The sequence below is a fragment of the Hermetia illucens genome, chromosome 3, assembly GCF_905115235.1.
Source record: "Hermetia illucens chromosome 3, iHerIll2.2.curated.20191125, whole genome shotgun sequence".
Taxonomy (NCBI): domain Eukaryota; kingdom Metazoa; phylum Arthropoda; class Insecta; order Diptera; family Stratiomyidae; genus Hermetia; species Hermetia illucens.
Genome location: NC_051851.1, coordinates 152,386,289 through 152,405,261, shown reverse-complemented (window position 1 = coordinate 152,405,261; position 18,973 = coordinate 152,386,289). Strand labels below are relative to the sequence as shown.

At 41.6% G+C, this 18,973-nt stretch overlaps 1 protein-coding gene across 9 annotated transcripts in view; it reads right to left on the bottom strand.

Moving 5' to 3' along the window:
• Positions 1–18,973, bottom strand: part of LOC119653264 (piezo-type mechanosensitive ion channel component) — a 111,665-nt gene that overhangs the window by 56,160 nt on the left and 36,532 nt on the right. For 8 of the 9 annotated variants that reach the window (XM_038057880.1, XM_038057876.1, XM_038057878.1 and 5 more), the window contains exons 9-20: positions 12,407–12,457; positions 12,020–12,208; positions 11,760–11,957; positions 3,450–3,654; positions 3,033–3,378; positions 2,558–2,963; positions 2,321–2,497; positions 1,963–2,259; positions 1,709–1,910; positions 1,373–1,649; positions 1,065–1,250; positions 670–999 (exon numbers count right to left, since the gene is read on the bottom strand). In XM_038057880.1, the coding sequence (XP_037913808.1) occupies positions 670–999; positions 1,065–1,250; positions 1,373–1,649; positions 1,709–1,910; positions 1,963–2,259; positions 2,321–2,497; positions 2,558–2,963; positions 3,033–3,378; positions 3,450–3,654; positions 11,760–11,957; positions 12,020–12,208; positions 12,407–12,457 (2,864 nt within the window). The remainder of the gene's footprint in view (positions 1–669; positions 1,000–1,064; positions 1,251–1,372; positions 1,650–1,708; positions 1,911–1,962; positions 2,260–2,320; positions 2,498–2,557; positions 2,964–3,032; positions 3,379–3,449; positions 3,655–11,759; positions 11,958–12,019; positions 12,209–12,406; positions 12,458–18,973) is intronic. The other variant, XM_038057879.1, reaches the window with a different exon arrangement.

The window sequence follows — 18,973 nt, the reverse complement described above, 5'->3', positions numbered from 1 at the left end:
AGGATGGATTTTAAAAGGACGAACCCGGCAAGGAAAACGGAAGAACGATTTGCGAATTTTCTCATAGAACGTGCGTTCTCTATACAGACCGAATGCTGCTGAGCAGCTGGTCGATACCTTGCCCCAATATAAAGCTGATGTAACAGCATTAGAAGAGATGCACTGGACAGAGATCGGTTACATGGAGAAAAGTCACTACATCATATATTATAGCGGCCATCCAGTGAACCACGTGCTCGGAGTAGGATTCATAGTCAGCTAAAAAATAAAGCCTGCTGTTATCGACTCTAAGTTGGAGTTCCTTATTAAGGCAGGCCTAGACCGGATACCGATTGTTGGACCGTTGATGATGATCAATATTATTTCTAATGAGGAACTTGTTCGGCGCACAGTGGCAGTGGATAGGTCACATTAAGGAGCGCGACATGCCAATTGCTTCGACATGCAATGGAACTCACTCTCCCAAGGCGGCCGATGAATGTATTGCCCAAGGGTAAGTGTGATTGACGCGCCACCAAGGGGTAAATGACAACCTTATGTATATTGCCAACTGAGGAGATCAGATTTTTTTCTTTACACTCACATTATCTAACGAGACTAATACTGCCTTATAACTTACTTCTAAATCTACAATGATCAAACAAACAAACAGTATTGCAAACAACTTACCTTGACGCCAATGTTGTGCTCGCTTTCGTATCATTAATTATATGATGGAAGTAGTAACTCTTGAATATACGCAACTGCATTATGAGGAAAGTGAAACAAACGGCGTCCCACGTCAAGCCCGTATCATCCAAAATCTCCTGACACTCATGCATGGGAGTTTTCATGCCACCCATAGTTTCCGCAATAGTGTCATGTATACAGGACACTCCAAATAAATGTACAAACCAGCATGCGTGCTGTTCCAGCGTATTCAAGAACAGACAACCAGCAATTTGCATTATAGTTTTTATGCTGATAACAATGACATTGTATCCCATCAGAACATACCACCTGTAAGAAGACCAAGAATAGTTAAATACACAAATGCGTTAAAGCCGAGTAAGATCATAAATTACCATTTCAGGATGCTTCTGACCGGCCTTAAGTAGAAGTCAGTGCCTTGCCACAGGAAAATAAACGAACCGATCAAGTATCCAATCGAAAATATGCTTATTGTATTGGTTCCGGCTAAGAAGACCACCGCCAAGGTGACCCAGAAACAACCATTTAGAACTGCAATTTTTAGAATGTCCAACCAATTTCTGAAATCGAGAATATGAAATTCGTCAGTGGTTTGAGCAAAAAACAAATTGAATTCGGAAGAGGAGAGCCTTCCTCAAGGAAGAGAGCTAGATAGGGTAATCGTTTAGTCAGTCTCACTTACCTGACGTTGGAAATGAAATCAGGCACTGGATTATCCAACGGCGTTACATCTAAGTTGTCGATATCGTTCACAATGGACTTGTTCGTTCCCGCCGGATATTCTATGTTTGAATCAATGAATTTCTTTTCTAAGGTAAATACCCGTTGCTGACGATATATGAACATTAAAAGGATAAAGTCGAACATCAGCTTGGTAGTTTGTTTATGCAAATGAGGTCCAGGCACCATGGCCCAGGACTGTAAGCCATTCAAATAAGGTGAATTATACCAAGGCCACTCTGTCGAAAAGAAAAATCATGTTCAGATGAATTAATACAGCAGAAGATTTCCAACTCACCCATACACAATCCAGGTGGTAAACCGACAAATAACACATATTCTAATATAATAACAATTGCCACAAAGAATTGGAACGACGGCCACAGTTTGGCGGACGAAGATCGTCTTAATTTAAACAAAATGCACAACCACATTACATAGAGTATAGCAAGTATATCCTGCCGGTAACTTATAACAGATACTAATGCAATTAAGGAAATCTGAAATGTAATATTTTAGATACTGTGCTAGTGTGAGAGCTGAAATAGTAACCTCAAACCCGAACTTGTAGTAACCATAGTTCAAAAGGAACTTGAACAGGCCAACAAGATCTGCCTCTGCATCCATTCGTTTAACACCTTCAAACATAACTGGTGGACTCTTATTTTCCAAGCCAAGCCAGCTCCTTCGATATCCTTGTCGGAAAATCACCACAGCATGCAGAGTGACAACAATCATGTATATAATATAGCCTTTAACGAGCGTCGCCAATCCGATTGATTCGGTGATTTTGGACAGGCCAAACCATTCGGCGTTGTTGATATAGATGAGCGACACCGTTGAGTTCTCCTGCGGGAGTGGTCAACGCATTTTCAAATTGCTCTAAACTAAATCATGAAATCATACTTACATCGCATATTGCATCATAATTCTTATGGTTTATATAATCTACTTGATAAATCATTTTAGCTAACAACAAGATCGACATTTGCACGGATATCACACGACTTATAAATATTTGTACTTTCATTCGTGACACAACAGCTATGACTGCAAGGAAAGCGAAACCGATATGAAGAACACACACCTAGAAAACGAGAAGGTGTATTAAAAAGGACCTCCAAATACTAACAACAACAAATCTCACATTAGCTAAGCAACACCAAAACGCAACCACCATTATAACTTTCATTAAATGCAACTCTGCGAAAATCCAAACATATTCCAATATTTGTTTGCCCGCAGCACGGGTTGTAGTAACTATTTGTTCAATACGGCGACGAGAAATCCGTCTAAACAGGGAGTACTTCTGTGGGTCACCATTTTCTTTGTCTAGACCGTCACTGGGCGATTCATCTTGCTTGGATTCTTCTCCAGCCTCTTCTCTTGTATTCGGGAGGACTTCTTCGACCTCTTGCTTTATCAATGACTCGAGGAACTTCGCATGGAAGTAGTGAACTTGTAGGACTGTCATAACTACGATTAGCGTAGGATTGAATAAATGCAGGAATAAGTCTTTCGTTTTATACTTTTCCAACCCTATGTCTTTTTGTCTGGAATAAATGATACAAAAGAGGTAAACCTTCATCCCTTTCAAATGGCGGTTGAAAGTTGATACTTACAATGTGTCACTGATTCCTATATACTTCTCCCAATATGTATTAAACTGGTCAAATTGGTAGGTGTAAATAAGAATCAGAATTGTCATAGCGTACACAATAAGCACGAGCCAGTACCCGTACATGATTTTCGTCCACGAGCGCCATGACAACTGGAAGGCCAAAACGAAGAATAGAAACAATGCCATGTAGCAAATACGGAACCCGGTCATTCGGTGGCCAGTTATGCCGCACAAAAATATGACGAAAACTAGCAACCAAATCCATAATTTAACTAGAAGTGATTTAAAAACTTCTCCGACTTTATCTATGAAACGTGTTTTTCGTTCGGCAGTTTCGGACGATAGACCTGTTGAATATATTTTCAGGTTAAGTTGACTCTCGGGACTTGCGGAAACTACAATGAAATGGGAAACTTACCTGCTGTCGCTGCTCCTACAGATAACTGTAACGGCGCTACAATATTAGCTAAAGTTGCAGAGCGTCTTTTCTCTAACTGCTCCCTGAATAATTGACGCATTGTACTCCAAAACATGAGGATGAAGAATGTTTTCAACATTAATGGAGCACAAGGATATTTCGCCGGCTTTACGAAACCAATTTGACGCAGGTTCACAGCTTGTACCTTGGAAGATGCAAAGAAAAGTAATGGTGTTAGCTTTTGCGTTATTTGTTAACAAAGAAACATACGCAATTTTGTTTCCCACAATGACTCTTCTTTACAGAATAGTAGAGATAAAGGTGTGAACATCTACTTGATACACAGAACGCCAGTGTCCATGTACTTCGGAAAAAACATAGAATTAAGTCACATTCAACTCACTTTGTGGACGATATTCAATTTGGACCAGAGTTGAGTGATGTCCTCGTCTGACATCTCCAGGGCATCAGTACCATGAACGCGGAACAGACTTGATAGTGAACTTGAAACCTTGGAACTTCAACGCCCATCGTGCAAGGCATTGCTTTGGCTCATCAGCCATTAGAGACAAGCATCAGTGACCACTTCAAATTCATGTCCCTCCACGTAAGCCCTGAACTTGTTAATAGCCTGCACGGCAGCCAAGCACTCCTTTTCCGTCACTGTGTAATTGCGTTGCGCAGCGCTAAATTTCTGCGACATAAAAGCAATAGGGACCTCGTCACCTTCAGATGTTACTTGGACGTGAACCTATGCCGTCTTTGCTCGCGTCGTAATGTATAGAAAACGGTTTGAAGTCTGCATTATGCAGCACCGAAGCGGAAGTAAGCGCCGTCTTCAGTTGATGAAATGCTTTGAGCTCATAATCGGTCAATTCCAGCCGCTGACCCTTACGTAGCATATTCGTTAAAGAAGTTGTAACAGCTACGTAGTCGCGGATGAACCTACGGTACCAACCGCAGACACAAGAAACGACGCAATTGTCTCACTGATTTCGGTAGCGGAAACTCCACAATAGCCTTTATTTTGTCAGGATCCGACTGAACTACTCCATGAACGATGATATACCCCAAATATTTCACTTCCTTCCGTGCGAAATGGCTCTTTTCCACATTGATAGTCAAACACGCGCTCTTCAGATGAGTCGCAACGTCTCAGACACGACCAAAAACTTATCCAGATAAACGAACACTTGATTCCTCAGATGGGCTGGAATCTCCTTGTTTATTAACTCACACAATGTCTGTGGAGCATTGCACAATCCGAATGGCATTGTTCGGAAGTAATACAACGTCTATCTGGGAAGATGAAGGAGGTCTTATCCCTTCACGCCCCATCGAGCAATATCTGCAATAAGGCGCCCTTAAGTTCAATACCAGAAATGTATTGAGCTTTAGGCAACCAACTCAAGATCATCAATGAGAGGCATGGGATAAACACTCTTTACCGTGCAGAGATTAACTTTATACACACACACTTTACATAGAAGGAAACATGGATACCGTAGCTTGCAGCTAAAGCTCATGCACGGGCAACAGGTGTCATCGCTCATCTCAAAAGCTCTCGAACCCTGCGAACACGGAATACTGTTTGTTAGAAAAAGGTCAGGTGCTCAATTAAAAGCGCGAACAAAATCAATTCCCAAATTCATATTTTGACTAAGACTGGGGCTGATCCAGACCTCCAGGTTAACTGTAGATCCCCTAAACGTAACCGTAGCAGAAACCTTTCCTAGCCAGTTCAGCGGAGATACAACCAAGCCCAGTACACCCTTACCCAAAAGAGTGATGTTCGCATAGATCGTAAGTCTCCCTTAGGCTTGTCCGCTAACATTACCGACGAAAGAAATTGATGTGCCCTCTTTCATGCAGTCCGCGTACGCGGAGAATGGAACGCTTAAGCGTTTTGGTGTCATACAGCTCCGAGATGCCCGTGATTCGCTCTCGAGCTTCCTGATATCTCCGCAGCCGAATATGACACGGGAGCTAGTGTCTAGGTACGGGTTCATATGTCTCCTCCCCAAGCAAATTCAGCGAAGTGATCGATAGCGTAACGAGTGCATTAGAATTTATTGAATGTTTATTTAAATTGCCAATTATGCTTGTTGACGAATTTGAGTTGGGTGTTGCGGTTAATTATATAAAGTTATCGTGAGAAGACACTATGAACTTGACAGATTCAGATGGACTACAAACGGTAAATGCGACCCGGGAATCATCGCATTGCAAAGGAACTATGCTTGATGATACAGTAGGCCGTAGAGATGACAAATCGGTGAATTAGTTGCCTCAGCCTCTCCTATGTTCTGAGACAGCCACCAACCTGAAGATCGGAACACATTGGTGGTAATGCATTTTTGTGTTTCACACGCATTGCAATCAGGTTTATAAGTGTCAGGCGCATCCGTAGAAAAAAAACCCTTCGGCGCGCTCGACACAAGTCCCAGAGATGGCCAGGCTCACGGCAATTCCAGTCCAAAGGAACTTGTATTATTTGTCGAGAGGGGATGAGGGGCATTTTTACGTCAGCGAGGATGGTAAATCCGCTGAAGGCGCTGAAAAGATGGCTGTGGCTCCCTTCCAATCTTATGTCGAGCGGCCATTTGAACTATGGGAATTTTGCGCACAACTCCGGCCGGTTTCGCCTCGACCTCCTCATCCTCCTGTAAACACCCAAAAAATCAACAAAACGCGCCAATGAACTTTAATTTTAATATGTTGGGACAATAACTTGAGCTAATTCCTCGGTAAACATTCAAAAGGTGCAGCTCCTGAGTTTCGGATGGGCAAGTGAATGGACAAGGCCTCTTCTTTCTACAGCCTCCACACAGGCACCTTTGCAATAATTTCAGCCGGCTATGCAAAGTAATCCGCTGAAGAGCCCCGTTTTGAACGTCAAGCTCGAACTTACAAGAGGATGTTCACCTAGTGAACAAAATCTTCCAAAGTTCATTTAGGCATCAGAGTATTCGCAAAGAGAAGGAAGCTCTGATCCTAATACTAACAAGCCCGGGGGTGTAAACCCCAAAAGATAGCGGAAATGTCACCTTTCGCGCCTCACATTGGTCGCAAACTCTCTATGGCAAGGAAAGTCATCCAATGTGCCCTAGTTACTCCCAATGTCAACAACTCAAAGACTTTCGTCTTTGAGCATATAATGCTGGCTGAAAGCTGCCGACTCTCTGAGTGTTCCTCATAACTCCTGCCACTCATATCTGTCTCCATGTCCGCACCAGAAATCGCTTCCATCACAGTTTTGATCGTGTCCTCTTCAACCTGCCTGGCATACTCTTTAAGCCACACCTAACTCTCATTAAGCTGCACTTGAATTCAACGATCAAATCATACATCTCAACTCCCATGTTATTCACAACTGTACTAAGTTCAACTTTCGAAAGGCCAATTACGAACACCTGAACTCAATCCTGGAGTCTTTCAACTGGGCTTCCATCGTTAATATTTCAAGGTGCGGCTAAGCCCTCGGTACATTTTATATGATTCTGTCTGATCTGCTTTCTTGTTGCATCCCTTCTTCCTCTCTGAAAATCGCATCGAGATCATGTACTTCGCAATCACACCTGGTATCTACCGCATTATATTATATATTTACCCCTTCTCATTGACAATCTGGATGTCAATGTTGAACACCATCTCTTCTCTAATTAATATATTTCCCTTCTTCTCTCAATCACTTTTAACAAGGCCCTAGAAGAGTGTTATTTTCCTAGCCTCTGGAAAGAAGCCCTTTAATCTTCATATACAAAAGCGACCATCATTCTCTCGCTGAAATTTAACAGCCTATTTCGCTCTTTTCCTCCTCTTCCAAAAACTTTTAGAAGATGTGGCTGGTTGTCCGACCACTTTAGCTAAATGTCTGAATGCTCAGTAAAAAGTGCACGTTGTCGACACACATGACACGGAAATTACATGTTACTTCTGTTCAAACTCGCTTCTCTGAACATTCTCCTGATACTTATAACATGACTCAACTCCTATATTTCTACCTCATCCTGCAGAATTTTTTTCGGAAGTCGGATATCCTGCTTTCTTCCCCCGCAAGGATCCATTTTAAGACCCCTATCGATTTTACTCTTCATCAATAACCTTGACGTCGATGATCTATTATCCATTATCCATCACTTCTCTTATGACATTCGCTGAAGAGGGAAAAATAGCGAAGGAGGCAGAGTTCACTGGAACTTCATTCGAAAGGAACTCGCACTTTTCGTTAAATATATTTCAAAGTTCTTCAACTATAAACCAATTTAAATTTAGTGTTCCTCACTAATATTACAAAGGAAAAACGACCTCCTGGCCGTCCACGCTCCTTTCTGCCTGCGCTCACTGCTCGTTTTGGCAATGATAGCGATCTGAAGAAGATATTCAGCATCATTCCACCGCCTGCGAAAATCAAGGGGTTTGGTGGGAAAATTTCTGGCATGGTTTTCCAGCCGCATAGACTGAATAACAGGCGTCAAAACGTGAGTTTGCCCCTTGAAAGAAAGGTTTCAGTCTGTCTAGGCTTATCCCTGAACGAATGCTCTCCACCTTATAGGGGCTCTCGTATGGTGACTGCAGCCACCTCCGGATGACAGCACTCCTCACCAGGACGTGAGCGCAGACTTCGAGCTTCCTAGCAGCGTTGACCCCTGGCTGCGCGCGTGGTGAGATGGCAGAGAGGGATTCAATTTGGTAACAGCCTCCAGAGCAAGTGCAACAATCCAGTCTCAGATCGGCTCTTTTGTCGAGGACCAGGTCGCCGGGAAGTCGCAGATTCTCCCCGTACATCAGATCAACATCGACGGCAGTAAAAGCTTCACGAACGGCTGTACGCAGGGCAAGCAAAACAAAACGCAAGACCTGCGACCAGGACGAGTGTCATCATAGCGGCTTTTAGGATCTTATGCAAATGTTCCAGTAGCCCATTGAACTGCGGATAATAGGCAATTATCCAATGACATTTGAAACCGAAGAGTTTCCCAAATTCCACGAAGAGAGTAGATTCGAACTACATTCCTTGGTCTGTGATTATTACGACTGGAACATCAAAGCACAGAATCCAATCTGAACACAGTGCCTGTGCACATGACTGTGCTATAATGTCCTTCCAAAAAATTGTTTCAGGTCACCACACAAAACGATCAATGATCATAAGACAATACTTATAGTCGTGTAACTTTCGTAAAGGGCATATAATGTGGAGACGTACGGTGGGGAAATGCTTTGTTGACCTAGGGAATACACCTACTTCCTAATTAGCATGATTAGTGGCCCTACACTTCTGACATGCGACGCACCCTCTGGCCCAAGAACTAATGTCCTTGTTCATAAACGCCGAGAAATATTTTTTAGCGACTAGCGACTAAGCTCAGAGTGAAACGATTTCCCAACCTCCGTCAATCAACCAGAGCAGTGATAACACAAACTCTATAGGAGCCCGACATAGGGAAACTAACCATATCCAGCAAAAAACTTTTGATGTCAAAGGTCAAAGAGAGCGAGGAAGTGAGAGGTGAACTTATTCAAGCGCCGGATAGTTCCAGAGAGTATTTTAGACGATTAAACGCAAGAATGTCTTAAGATTTTCAGGAAAGCAGTAATCTAACTAGAAATCCACGGCCATCTAAACTGCTAGCACTCTGACTCTGACAACCATCAAGGCTAGCAACACGTGGTCAATTTGATTTAAAATTGTCCCGTATTCAGAGCCTCATGCATGTTTGTAGATCGTTCTCTGCGCAAACCAGCTATTTTTCCACCATCTTTATTGGGTTAGAGAAAGAGAAATTTCATATTTTGCCAAAAAAAATGGCGACACTTAAACATATCTTGTGTTGTACTTATCACATCGGGTCATACTATACGGCGACTTGAAGACGATAATCTTTGCTACAAGTGTCTCTTTGACAGTGTTGTGATCGTACGTTTTAGTATCAAGTTATAGCACGTCAAAGATCCACCAAGCAAGAAATTCATCATATTTTACGTTTTTACTACCTGAGAGGTAGAAATGTAACGAAGGCGGCCGGAAAAATTAGTGAAGTTTATGGGTCCGATACTGTAACGATTCGCACAGCACAGCGTTGGTTTGATCGATTTCGTTCTGTAGTGGATGCCGAAGATACACCCCGTACTGCTAGGCCAGTCGTCATAGAAACCGACAAAATCGTCGAAATCATCCAAGTAGACCGACATGTGAGCATTCGCTCGATTGGCCAGGAACTGGTTATAGACCATAAAATCGTTTGGAACCATTTGCAGAAGATTGGATTCCAAAAAAAAAGCTGGATGTTTGGGTGCCACACGAATTGACGGAAAAAAATCTCTTGGACCGAATCAACGCCTGCGATGCACTACTGAAACGGAACGAATTCGACCCATTTTTGAAACGGATGGTGACTGGTGATGAAAAGTGGATCACGTACGAAAATCTCAAGCGAAAAAGATCGTGAAACCATCGCCAATCAAGGATTGACGGCCAGGAAAGTTTTGCTGTTTGTTTGGTGGGATTGGAAGGGAGTCATCCACTATGAGCTACTGGTGCTCAGAGGTGGCGGCGAGGAAGATGGGGCGGCAACCCCATCTGCCAAACCAAAACCAAGTGGCCGAGGAGAACCTCCATAGTAGTGGCACCGGGAGACGCTGTAATCACTTTGGTTTGCCGGCCGTGATTCAGTAGGCGAATGCTCCAAAGGCCTAATCAGGGCGATCAGACCCGAGTCTGTACGGGGACTCATCTGAAGTGGCAAATTGGTCACGAAACCTTACCAGGGGTATACTGGTACCATGGGAACCGGGAAAGCCCCTGGACTCACATACTTCGGGTGAACTCCTGTTGTATGTGAGGACAGCTCGGTTATTTGCGGTTGGCCCCCTAGTGGGAGTTTCATGGTGGTTGTGGTTATGCTCAAGCGAGAAGAGGTCTTCGGGCCTCGACGTGGTGTTGCGTATCAACACGGGTGCCGTACTCCATAGTTCGGTAGAGATTTAGGTAATTCTTGCATCCAGTATGAATGCTAAGCCATGCACTTGGTATAGACTGGTACCGTTGTTGCTTGTCTCAGCGGGGCTCTGATTGTGGTCACAAAATCAATCTGTGTCTGAAGAGGACCGTAGGATTAAGTCCCACGACAGGTGCCTACGTAAAACATCATGGGCTTCACTATGAGCTACTCAACTATGGGAATGGTATTGTGTTCCACCAGGACGCTCGGCCTCACACATCTTTGATAACTCGCCAGAAGCTACGGGAGCTTGGATGGGATGTCCTATCGCACCCACCGTATAGTCCGTACCTGGCACCAAGTGATTACCATCTATTCCAGTCCATACAAAACGCTCTTGGTGCTACTAAGTTGGCCTCAAAAGAGGCTTGCGAAAACTGGCTGTCTGAGTTTTTTTATAAGGCGGAGATAATGAAGTTGCCTTCTAAATGGCAACAAGCTTGCGAACAATATTTGACTTGCGCATATTTGACTTTAATCGGAGAATTCTAAGTATGTTAAATAAAGCGTCAAATTTCGATCACAAATACGGCATTTCTTTTTCCCCAACCTACCAATATATGATGTTGTGGCTCTCCTCTCCGATTTCTATCCAGCACATCTCTTGTAATGCTATAACATCACCCTTATATTGGGACAGAACGTCGAGTAGCTGCTTGGCAGCTTCTTTTCTATAGAGGGTTCACACGTTCAATGACAAAATACGCAAATAGTCCGTTTTCGTTGCCGGGTCCGACGTTTCAAAATCTAGTCCGAAGATCCTTTCGTGGCTCCATAACTTTGGGTTTCCGTGTAGGGTTATCAGCCCTACTCAACCCCCAACCAGTTGGTACAATTTGTTTTGTTTATCATTAAGAAAGAACCCCCAGCGGTCAAAAATGTGGAGGTGAATATAGAGAGTTGATTTCAATTCACAATTTTCGCGATGGTTTGCGAAGTACTTAAGATGTATTTGAAGGCTTTTCTGCTAGGGTTGATAGCACCAAGAAGACATTCATAATCTGTGCAATGTCGCAGCCCGCATAAACGACTACTCCTAGGTCTCACATGTGGAAAATACTGTAGTGAAGGGTGAATAGTAGGAACATACGCCGAAATATTTAACCTTAGCCTCATTATGGCCCATTCGAGCCAAGTAGAGCATTCGGGGTAGTCTTAACAAAGATCAGAACATTTATATATAATATAGCAGGACAAGTTACAGTCACTTTGAATCCGCTTGCTTCAAGCACATTTCCACGTGCATTTCAATGCCTCGAAAATAACACTGAATAATTGGAAAATACTCCTTTAGAGAAAAACTTACCTCAACCGAAGATGGTAACTCTTCATCAGTCAAATCCATTCCATAGATATATTGCGCAATAAGTAGTAGCTCCGCATAGAAAACTATAAACGGTGAAGACCTGAGCATTGTTTTCCTTTGATTTGGTATCATCCACAGAGCGTTCGCCCATATTAACAACACAAAGGTCAACCAACTATGATACACTATGCTCCATACCTAGAAAAGCATAATAGATAAATTACTATCAATCCCATATTTCGGCGATATTGTCGACTTACCATCATTATTATGCTTGTAAAAATATAACTATTGATGTATAAAAAGTTTCCGCAGCTTTGTAGACCTAGGATCACTTCATCCAGGACGGTAGGACGTACTTCAGCTTCTGTGGTTTCATCCGACATCGAACCCATTGCAATGTTCTCTGTTTTCGGAGTTTTCTTGCTGCGCGTGCTTCGGCGTACCAACTAGAAGGATATGTGTGGTTAGTGGAATTTCCATTCAGGAAATGGATAGTCAAATGACAAAACAAAAAGCTAAACTGTACAGATACATAGGGGCCTCTAATTGTAGGTGTTAAGATACTATAGAATGTTACTGATCTCTTCTCTTATTTGGACAACACATTAATAAGCATGTAATATTATATATATGTAGTTACGTACAGGCGTATTTTCAGTAGGAATTTCAGTAGTACTTTCATCTTGCGTAAATTCCTAAAATAACCAAGAAAATAAGAAGCGAGAACCAAACGAAAATAAAAGTGTAAAGTCCATTGCACTCTAGAAATAATAAGAATTTAAAATAAGAGAATACAAAATAAATGACAAAATGGTAAATGATATTTAGGGTGTGGAGCAGTGAAACGTCTAGTGTCAAGTTTAAGAGAGAATTTAGAATAGAATTAAGCCCATTTGGTTTTCGTTTATTAATCAGCATTGGTTAATCGAGAAAGATGGAATAGACGTTTCACTGCACACATATGACAAGTGCTCAGTGATCCATTTCAGTGAACCTTTCGTGATAATGGAAACTTTCAAAATTTCCCATAAATGAGCATGAAAAATAATCAAATCAAAGTAATTGAACTGTATTAGGTTTATGATCAAAGTAAATATAAAAAATATGTTGAAATTAGGTAGAATGGAATTCGCAACCCAAACATATCCATTTGGGATGATATCCGCCCATTTATCCTAAATGGCATCTACTGTGCTTCCTTGAATGTACATTTATGTATAATACACCTGAATATTTATCAATAATAATCAAAGCCACGCAGTTTTAATGTACATGAAAATTGGATAGTAAGTCCATATTAACACCACATTTGTTAGAAACACCCTTACTAGGAACGTGTTTTTGTAGTACAGGAGCACCTACGAAGCATTATTAACTATTTTGAATTCAGTTAAATTTTAAATTAAATTCAGTTAAATTTTTAGAGAAATAAATTATGACAGGAATATATGAACATTAAATCTACAAGTATATAATCAGGAGTTCATAATTCACAATTACATGATAAGTCATACCTAAAGACGCTATCGAAAACATCACTTACTCTACTATGACAATCTCCCCCTTAGTCAATAGACACATGAAAAGAGTGAAGTTAAGGCAAACTTGCCATAAATAACTGATCCTTGTTCGAGATTACCCGCAAGTTAGCATCAAAAGAGCGAATTTGAACCCTAAGAGAACCACAACTCATGTATACGAAGAAAAGAAACTCCCAAAAGTAAGGTAAGAACACGAACAATGTGAGAAACCCTAAGTTCCTAGTTCAGCAGATCAAACTAAAAAGTTATTAGGTTGTTGCATATGAAATGACCGATTTGGCAATCAAGTAAAGTTAGTTGCGATTTTGCTGTATCAAACCACTACCAGTTGGCGCTGTTGGTGTCGGATAATGAAGTATAAATACTCCTACATTTAATTAAGGAGTCATTTCAGTTTTGCTAGTCGAATCCGACACACGTCAGTCTGTGAGAGACATTGCAGAGAAACTGGGCGTACACTACTCGACAGTTTCCCGACACTTGCAACAACTTGGAAATGTGTGCATAGAATAGTGACATGTGATGAAAAGTGGATATTATACGCCAATCGTCACCGATCAGCACAATGGCTAGATGCTGATGAGCCACCGAAGCATATGTCGAAAACGAGCCTCCATCTGGAGAAGTTAATGGTGACTGTTGTCTACAGCTGGAGTTATCCACTATTCTTTCTTGGCACCTGGAGAAACGATAAATGCACACAAATACTGTGCCAAACCCGAGGAAATGCACCAAAATTTGAGTATTCAACGGCCGAGATTAGTCAACAGAGATGATGTGATACTCCTGCACGACAATGCACGACCTCATGAATCCAGAACAGCGGTTCAAAAGTTAAACGAATTGCAGTATGAGACTCTGCCTCATCCACCATATTCACCGAACCTTTCGCCAACCGACTACCACTTTTTTAAGCATTTGGGTCATTTTTTGGCGGAGAAACAATTGAGGAACAAAGAGGTTGTCAAAATTGCCTTCGACGAATTTATCAACACCCGACAGTTGAACTTCTACGAAACTGGCATACATGCTCTTGAATCTCGCTGGGAGAAGTGTTTTGAATCGGCTGGCACCTATTTTCATTCAATAAATAAATTTTTGTAAGCTTTACAGTCGTTTCAAATTTTAGTACCAAAACGGCCATTTCATTTGCAACAACATAATAGCTTCAAGAAAAACAAAGATCTGGGGATGAAAAATCGGCAAAAAACCTGCATAGTTTCGGGCTAGCGATCGAGAACCTCAGCAATATCAGCAGAACTCAACCAAAACAGATTTCTACATTATCGAACAACTAAACACTCGTAACGAACAGGGATCACGGAAATCACACAAGAGGCCAACATCACTGGACTTGAAGAATGGTTTTCAAGATAATTTTGAACTGCTTACAAAAATGTCGCAGGGCGACTGGATCAATCAATAGACAAAAAAATCAATATATTGCTATCGATGATCGGGGACAGGGCAAAGTAGTATCCCCCTAATTGAAGCAGAGAAGACAATAACACGTAAAGTAGTCGGGGTCGTAAAAAACTGATCGATTTCTGAAAAAAAAGCTTCTATATCACATCAAATCAGGGACTGACCCCTATCTGAAGACACCTCAATGAAAGTAGTACACAATGAGGTATTGAACATTTGCAGGGTTGAAAAGGATCTCAATGGAAGGAAATAAAAACACAGTTAAATTTTCGATTTACGGAAGTAAAGGACCCTGATCTTGGCTAATGCTTCGATGTGAACGTCAAGCTGATGGTCATCGGAAAACCCACAATTACACCCAACCCAGGGCAAACTCAAGTGCTCCAGACAACAAAATTGAGTTGATGATCCTATAAAGCGCACGACAACCAATTTATTCACGTTTTACTCAATGTCAACGTTTTTCTCATTACTCTTTAAGAAAGCATTCCACCGTTTCAAATTCCTTAAGCACTGCTTCAAGGTGCTGATTTCTGCGGCGGCAAAGAATATCAAAAAAGAAAGGAGAAAAATCGTCAAACACTACAACGTGTAATATATTAACTAGGTTATATGAGGTAGATCCCAATTGAACCCCAGTTATCCAAACAGGTAGACCCGCCACGATTTGAACTTTCAGAAGATATTGGCACTCAAAATCTTGAATCTACGCAGAAGGGACAACTTTGACTCATTATAACTTTGTGAGTAATATTTCTATTTGGATTTCTACCAAACTTACGGTACGATCATGCCCTACTTTTTTGGTTTTGTCTTACACAAAACATAAACAAGTCAAATTCAGAAGCTCGGCTTAGAGATTTTCACTTCATTATCACTTTTTGCGGCACTAACATTGTAATATAATAGCGCTATAAGTTGGGGCTTCAAAATACACTCAAAGATTGAAATTTGTGGATTAGCAGCCTGCAAATTTTGACAATGTATCGAAATGTGAATAAAGCCTCGGATAGGTACTGACATCACGCCGAAAACCTTAGGCTGCCGAAAACGAACTATGATTGGTTTCTGGAATGTGCGGTAGCGAAAGTCCTCAGAATGCTTGCTTTTTCCAACTTGAAAGCGAATTCCGACGATAAAAGCTGAACATTTTGGGCCTATCCGAAGTAATATAGCGGTACACCTTGAGAGTACTCCTCTCCCTCTTGCCACACTAATGACAATGTGCTTTTATACTCCGGAGAGCCAAGTGGTAGCAGACGCCGATCCGGTATCGGGTTGCTTCCGACGGTTACCGCTAGACGGCGCTCTCTTCACCTAGGAGCCGGTTTCTGACAGGCTTCTAACTGCGAGATACTGGTCGAGGTTAAAAAGCATCACATTTATACGAAGCTATGCACCAAAGGAGATTTCCGATATCATGGAGAAGGATGCTTTCTACGAGCAATTACACTCAGTTCATGGTAGGCTTCTACTGTGATCATGATGGATGATCTAAATGGCAAGGTGGACTCTGACCATGTTCGGACATGTAATTGGAAAACATGGTCTTGCGACCGTAACGTTAATGCTAGGAGACTCGTGGATTTCTGTAGTTTCCATCGCCTCGTCATTGGTGGCACACTTTTCGAGAACAGAGCCATAAGGTGAGTTGGGTTTCAACTGACCGACACCATACGAGCAATCAGATCAACTACTTCGCGATCAGCAGTACATTTAGAAGTTGTCTCCTGGATGTGCGTAACAAGAGAGGCGCTGACATCGGCCTCGAAATGGATCACCATCTGATGGTCTTTTACTTTCACTTCTGTGTTATGTCCGCCACTTTTCGCTAGGGAGCCTCGCCCCAATTTCAGCATCGACTGCTTGTATGATACAACTGTCGCTCGACAGTTTCAGACCTACCTTGCTGAATCGGACGCAGATATATATGAAGTAACCCACCTGAGAATATCGATGAGCATTAGGTTGCCATCAAAAGTGCTCCTTTTTCAGGGACCACGCAGCTCGTCGTTCACGTTCCGAAGGGGATCCGAGGAGATCCGGCTGACTACGGAATTGTGGAAGCGGATCGATGAACGGAACTTCTATTAAGCACCACGAGGGCTGGCGTGACGCTTTCGAACTCCAATATTAAGCGAGATCCCGGGAAGTTCAGCATAGTGTTCGCCGCGACAAGAGAGAATTTGCTGTTACCCTGGTCAGGGTAAGAGTTGTAAAGAACACTTCACCATGGTTCTTAACCGTATCACATTTGGAGGGGTTCATCCTCTTGCGGTTATGGACTGTTTCTCCAAGCAGAAGAGAAATCATTTAGGGCATCAATGCACTCAAACGAAGTCAAGACGCCCGGCTTGACGGTTCGTTCGGTCGAATTCTCATACACGATAACGACCAACTAAAGCGACGGAAAGAACACTTCACCACGGTTCTTAACCGTATCACATCGAATGAAGTTCCTGATCTTGTGGATGAAATGGCAAGTCACCGTAGCATGCAGATACGGACTGTTCCTCCAAGCAAAAGAGCAACCATTTCGGTCATCAATGCACTCACGCGAAGTAAAGCCACAGAGTTATTTATCGCTGCACCTGCAGTTATTGATGCAGGTCTGCAACTTCCCCTTGTACGAAAATCAGACACTTTTTCCAGGCAGTGGCATAAAAGAATTATCGTTAAAATTCCAAAGAAGAGCACCTGCATTGAATGTAATATTTGTGTGACAAGGATATTCGCGTGCTCCGTGTCGTAGCGAAGATAATAGCTAGAATAAGTCTAGAATATATTGAAAGCCAACCCCCAAAAGCGCTTGGGACAGTTTGCATAGGAAATGAGTGGCAAATTCATGGTGAAGAAGAAGTCTCACCCATAATATAACTACAAAAACTACACTGAGGTGGTCACCTACAGCGTATGGACCACATGAGAATTCCCCAAAGGATATTCAGGGGGAATATTACCAAGAGGCCAGTCGAGAAACCAAAGAAAAGATGTAATCGATATCAATGATGAAATAACATTAGGTGTAAGAAATTGAAGGATACGGCCACAGGACTAAAACAGTTGGAGGCATATATCAAAGGAAGCCCAGATTACGCTGATTTTGTTTGCTTCTCCTTATTATTTGCTATTAGGTAATGTTATTAATATCTTCAAAGTACACGGAAAGAAACTAATTAAAGAACAAACAATGATTGTATCCTATTGTCCTGCAAGTTTTTAAATAATTAGTAACAATTACAAAAAGAATAAAATTAAATGACACATAAATTGAAAATTAAGTTGCAAATGTTTCTACTTATATACTACTACGCCATGTATTTGATTCACTACATTACAAGTTTTAATCTAAATCTATTTTCTGTGATGAGTAGCGCTTTGTACTATTTCGCCGACTGATCATCATGTCATCACTTCACAGAGTGGATTCCTAAACAACAAAACGCTAATGTCTTCTATCTATACATGGATTATACAGAGAGTCGCCCAGCACCTCTCCTTCAAGAAATGTGTCTTATCTTTAAGCAACATATACAGCCTTAGCTAGTTAGGAGGTAGGATTAGTTCCAAGCTTTCCACCAGGAGAAGTTATTTTAGGAAATTTCCAAAAATGTATTCACTTAATCTGTAATTTCGGCGTATTTATATACAGAAAAAAAGAGCAATATTTAGGAATTCATTCGAAATTTTACACGGCACCTGAGTTAACTGCCTACTTCTCTCCTTATTAGGCTTCTGGGCGTGACCGCCGCGAGTAAGCTCTCGACCTATTTTCTTAGCCTTTTCTGTATGAACAAAAGCGTATATACTTTTAGATGGAAGTGCCTGCGTATTTATTTCCCGTGAAGATAGCGCAGCAAGGAAAAACAAAGTGAAATCTTTTAATATTACGACAATTATATTCTCTCTTTGCAGCAGAAGGAAGGCTGCACTCTCGAATTCCTTTTCTAGATATAATTAACATAATATAATGTGGTAACGTATAATATTTCTACAAAGAAAAAAGTAATTCAACTCCTACATGGGGAATACTAATTCTAGGAGTACATATTATGCTTGAATAGAAGTTTATCTAATAAATACGTTGTCCTGAAATGTGTCAATGTACGGACTCCCAAACGGAAAACAATAGTTTAGTTTGTAAAATTCATTCAAGATCATAAAATGCAAAGTGAATTACTCTTTAAAATCAACAAAAAACAAAACAATCTTCACCCAACGACATTCCTCCATTTAATTTTTTTA